General features: G+C 53.4%; 1 protein-coding gene across 1 annotated transcript in view; it reads right to left on the bottom strand.

Annotated features, from left to right (window-relative positions):
* DAB2IP (DAB2 interacting protein) overlaps window positions 1–5,608 on the bottom strand; it is a 138,916-nt gene that overhangs the window by 10,541 nt on the left and 122,767 nt on the right. Inside the window, exons 8-10 of the mRNA XM_009892350.1 lie at window positions 3,931–4,167; window positions 2,102–2,303; window positions 1,305–1,483 (exon numbers count right to left, since the gene is read on the bottom strand). Coding sequence (XP_009890652.1) covers window positions 1,305–1,483; window positions 2,102–2,303; window positions 3,931–4,167 — 618 coding nt within the window. The remainder of the gene's footprint in view (window positions 1–1,304; window positions 1,484–2,101; window positions 2,304–3,930; window positions 4,168–5,608) is intronic.

Below are 5,608 nucleotides of genomic sequence, written 5' to 3'. Positions count from 1 at the left end.
GGGGAGAGCTGTGCAGGCGGCATCAGGGACAGGCTCTGCCCCGCCGGCTGGATCTGCTCATCGCCCTGGCAGCACGTGTCACCCTTTCTGCTTCCAACTGGCTGTATCCGCACCACTCTCCTGTCACCTGCGCTGGCCCTGGGCAGTAAGCTCCTGAGGGCACGCTGGCCAGTGTCTGCACAACACGGAGCACCCCGGGGGCCTGATCCCCACTGGGCCTCCAAGGGTCAGACAGAGAGCCGTACCAGCAGAGCTAAAGGCCGGCAACGGAAGGTTATCCACCCATCGCTCCCGCTGTAACATCCGCTCATGCAATATTGATTTCTTGGGGATAGGAAGAAAGAGCTTTGCAGTAGCTTAATGTGAATATATCACTGATCAAAGATGGTGCATTGTAAGCAAGTATTTGGGTGAAAGCACATTGTCAGAGATCCTCCATAGCATTACATTTAAATAATTGCACCTCACGCTGGGAAGCATTAGAGATGAAAGCTCTGATTAGAGCAAGTCGTTGGACTTTGCTGCCGTTCATTCTTAATTAAACTGTTAAATATTATGCAGTTTCCACTTAGAAACTGTATTACTAGCACAGTATTTCAATTTGTGTGGGCTCCATTTCATTTGCCACAAACACAAACATTATAGGTCTGCAACAGAGTCATCTTCCCCATGAATGAAACTCCTTAGGTAATTAGGCCAAAAAGCATGTCAAGTGACTGTGTCTGTGAATCACTCCTCATCATTAAAAACACCCACTGTTATAAAAACTGGACAGAGTAGACTGGAATTCATTGTTAGGCTTCTACAGCTTGGCAACTGGTAGAGGAATGTCCAGATTTGGATCTCAGCGAATTCAGCACATACCCTATGTCTTACAAAGATGGAGAAGGCCAATCCTATAAATATTCCGTACTCAGAGACTAATGACCTTCATGGCAATACCCATCACTTTGAGGTTAGCGCAAACAAGTCCTCAAAGGATGAATGTTCTGCTTCTGCAGCCGCATCTCAGCAGCTGAGACCAGAACGGCCAAGTTCTTGGTCTCCCAGACCACATCCCCAGTTTTGGCTCTCAAGGGACCCAGGATGGAGCAATGTACTTCCACTACCGCCCACTGTTTTCTCTAGCTTCAGAGCTGAACTACACCCAGTACCAGTTCTGTGATTGGAAAGCCTAGTCCATGGCTCAGGCAACTCCACGCTACACCCTGCCCTCCCTGTCCCTGCAGGTGCTCAGGTTTTGGCAGCAGATGAATATTCCGTATTTCCCTGGTCTGTGGCCAGGCCACCTTTTATGCTCTTACCCAGATAAGTCATTCTCTATCACCATTTTCTGCAGCCCCGCAGAGATGCTGTTGCCGGCGTTAGGCGTGGACGCAGTGTGATCGGCCGTGACCGAGACCTGCACGCAGGCCGGGTTACTGAGTGCCGAGTTGACGTCCCTCAGGATCCGAGGCAGAGGCCCAAGTTTTGTTGCAGTGGCCTAGGCAGAAAAGAGAGCAGAATTACTACCAACATCTTGTATTTTTGCTAGAGAACTGTGGGCTTTGCCAGTTGCTGGATAATCTCTTCAGTGAATCACATTAACAACATTCATTTTCTCCATCATTTACCCCCACCGCTGAGGCTATGGGATGTCCCAGCAACCATTTGCTGCTGTGGGGCAGAGGAAGCAAGTGTGATTAACAAAGTTCTGACACAGACGAAGACAGTTATAGCCAGGCCTGGTCCAGGTCTCTTGACAAAAATCCTTTTAGTTAAAAAGAAACCTTTTGAATCTGCTGGGACAGACAAAATCCTGGCGTTCAGCAGCTCTGCCTTCTCATCCCATGTACTCCTCCATCCTCACCCCTTGATGATAAACACCAGAGGAGGGAGAGAGCTACACTCGCCTGCCTCAAAGAAGGACGTAAAGAATGAGCTACTTCTGCAGCACGTGCGAAGGCCGGGGAAGTGCTCAGGCTTAGTATCAGCTGTGCTGTGCGCACACACAGCTAACGGAGTGGTACCTGCTGGACACGGGTGTGTGGTGTGGTACACGTGCCCAGCACTGGCCAGCTGCGCTCCCCCACAGCCTGCCCCTGCCATTCCCCCCCCGTACCTGCTCCAGCTGAGAAATGACTTCCCAGAGCAGCGAGTGCAAAGTTGACAGTTCCCGGCCCAGGTCAATGTAGCCTTCAAAGCCAGCTGTGTTCGAGATGGTTTCAGGATTGGAAATCTCCAGTAGAAATCTCTGCATGTTAGTCCATTCATGTTCCAGGAACTGATTCATAAAGGACATGTATTCCTCTTTGCTGCCAAACCTATCAAGACAGCAATACGAATTTCAGCTACGTCCTGTAAACAGCAGTGCAGTCAACAGAACGGGTAGGTACATATGCAGGTTAAGAACGCCAGAGCCTTCCTCCGGCACCTGAAGCCTTCAAAGCCTTTGGGATCCCCGGGTTGCTAGCAGGCACCTGATACACCTCACTGATCGTGAAACCAAAATTAACTCCAGCCTAATCCAGCTAAGTCCTCGTCAGCATAGGATCTCCACAGCAGAAATGAAGGTGAAAGCTAGAGAAACAAAGCCGCTCTTGGTAATGGAGCGATCTAACTGCTGGGTCAGGGCACAGCCTCCAGAAATAGAACCTGTCACTGGAAATAAAGAAATCGTAATACCAAGCACCATCAACTGACTGAAGCCCAGCGAATGCCGGTGGTAGGAATCCTGCACTCTCCCCACTCTTCCACGGGCACTGAGGGTAACCCCAGCAATGCCGGCGGCTGCTGCTCCGGCACAACCGCCCTGGGCATCACCCTGGAGAGCCACAGCCACAGCTGGGCCAGCCCGTTTGTCCCCTCGGGCTTCCTGCAACCTCCTTCTGCCCTCCAAGCACTCCACCCAGACTTTGCTCTCAGTTAGATGTCTTATTTAGAGCACAACAGGGAGGGCCTCGTGGTTCAACCGTACCAGCGGCGGTTGGTGCTCTGCCAACGCCAGCGACTCTGCGAGGAGGGGCTCGGCTGTGTGCCATCGACAGCACAGCTCGGCTCGATGGCTTTGGCTGGACTAATGTCAGCTTAGTTAAAGAGTCTTTCCTGCAAAGTGCTGAAAATCTGAAAACCCTTTAGTTAGGGATTGGTCAGGAATATAGAGAATTTCTGTCATCTAGTGTAACACACTCGCATGTCTTCCGTCTGCGTCTGCGTGCACGTACGCGCATTCCTGACTGCGAGCCTGTGTACTAAGCTAGTTTCCAAATCTAAGAAGCTTTGGACAGAAACTGTCCATTCATGTTTCGGAAAGCTCATCATTTTGTTATCAGAGCTCAGGATAAGCAGCTCAGAGCTGCAGCCAGTGGAAAGGTTTTCAGAAATCTCTCGCTTTGTTTCCATCAAACCAATGGGCTTAGTTGGAAATTGATAGCGTCCCCGTTCTCTCTTCACACCTTCCCAGTTCAGACAACTGCATTTTAATAGCAGGGAAGGTCGCAGAGCTCCCAGGAGGGAGAGACCAGCTCCTGAGCCATGCACACCATTGCTGTCGGGGTTCTGGCCGTGCCGGTGCCTGAGGGGACGCAGGCAGTGCCCTGCCACCAGCCGTGCCCCGCACAGCGCTCACGGCACCAAGGGCCTGGCTGTGCCGGGACGGTCCTGCTGCCACCCCGCCTGCTCGTCTGCGCAGTCAAAACAGCCCGTTTTCCTGCTCACAAAACACGTCCTGTTTTGGAAACTTAAATGCTCTCCCTGACCCGACAGTGAGGGAATGGGTCCCTGGGAGACGTGGGGGAAAAAGCCAACAGGAAACAAACAGGCCCTTTCCCTCGAGGAACGGAGCGGCCAGCGTGGGACTCCTGCTGCCGCAGCCGTGGCTCTGCCTACGCCCCCGCAGTTTCCTCCCCCCTCTCCAGACCTGCTCCATCCCGCTCCTGCGCCCCGGCTTACTTGGCGAAGTTGGCGAGGTTCTGGGTGACCTTGGCAATGAGGGTCAAAGTGCGTGCAGTGCGGTCATCCGGGTACTCCTGCAGGAGACTGAAGAGGGACGGGGACATGATGGCCGGGCAGAGGAACCGGAGGAACAGGGAGGCACTGATCAGTCGCTCACTGATGTCTGGGCGGCCTCGGTTGCTGCATTCTTGTCTCCATGAGGCAAAAACTTCTTTGAGCTCCCTTGGGAAGACACTGAAACGACAGAAGGACATGAAGGGATGGTAAGTTCAAGGCCAGGGTGTTCAACCTGCCACACAGCCTTCGCTAAACGTGGTACATGGCAGCTGCGGGACACGACACCCAGACCTGTACGACGCAGAGCCCTCCCACCCTGCTGACCCACAGCAGCACCGCTACCTACACCAGTCACAGGCTCTTGACCTTTTTTTTTTTTTTGCCGAGTGTCTATTAGGAGACTCAAACTGCAAAAGAAAAAGCAAAGCCACTCCGTAAAGCTGTCAGAGAAGCCGCTTTCATCAGACTAATGTTCCTGGTTGTGCCGGTACCAAAACCCCACACAAGTGGAAGGACAGAGATACGAAACAAACTGCAAAGCGGCTCATCACAAGCCGTGGCTGTGTCACGGGCCACTTCGAACTGGGGGGAAGCTCAGCCATCATGGTGGAAAGTGTCTCCTGAAGAAACACAGCATCGTGGGACCCCTTGGCAGAAACACCAGCAGCACCGGGGTCACTGGCACAGCTGGTGCTTGCGGGGAGGGCTGCACAAATTGTAATAACTCCTATTCAAGCACCTGGATCAAATCCCACCGTGACTAGTACAGATGCGGAGCCCCACCAGAGTTCCTCCAGCCTTGTAACTGCACAGAGCTCAGCCTGGCTTTCCCGGATACCAGCATTCCCCCGGGGACAGCCGACGCTGCAGCAGCCCTTATCGCCGCAGAACGCGCCGCCTGTTTCTGCTCGGCCCTCCCCAGCTCCCTGCTCCCACCTTATCCTGTTCCCAGCGTGTGTTATTTATTCAGCTGGATATTCCCACCCGCGGGAGCGGGCTGGCAGTGGGTCCCACCACATGCCCTTGGTCCCCTGGGTCCCCGGGACACAGCTCCCACCCGCCCTGGGGGCCGCCCCGGCCACCAACCTCCGTCTTTGTTTCAGAACCAGAACTGTTTACCGACAGAGCTCATGGTACAAAAGCAGACCGAAGAGGGGTCAGACTCCATTTTAGGAGTCTGTCCTCCATTTCTTTCCTGTGTTTCAAGTACATGGGCCAGACGTGTCCATCAAAGAGACCCGGTAGGTCAGGAACAGTGTAGTTACGCATACTTCTCCTCCTTTTGCATTCATCGTATGGAACTGCCATTTTAGGCCATAAATCTCCTTAACAAACAGCCATTTCAGAGGACGGTTTCCCAGTTTTGCTGCAGGGACTTTGCAAAGCAGTGTCAGTCAGCTTCTCCCCGGCCTGACCCCTCTCTGGGACCACCTGCCCCACGGCTGAACCTCCCGCGGGTCGGGGAGAAGAGAAAACCATGGGAGTTGCATGGCCAGAGACCCCATCCACTATCCAGCAGCAGCAAGAACCAGGTGGGAAACTCCGAAATGGAGGAGCATTGAGAGCGAAGTACCCCCGTGGCAGCACCGCCACACTCTGGACAAACACAAGGGCGCCC

Source organism: Charadrius vociferus, unplaced genomic scaffold, assembly GCF_000708025.1.
Source record: "Charadrius vociferus isolate BGI_N301 unplaced genomic scaffold, ASM70802v2 scaffold549, whole genome shotgun sequence".
NCBI classification, from domain to species: Eukaryota; Metazoa; Chordata; class Aves; order Charadriiformes; family Charadriidae; genus Charadrius; species Charadrius vociferus.
This window is presented reverse-complemented; position numbering and strand designations above follow the sequence as displayed.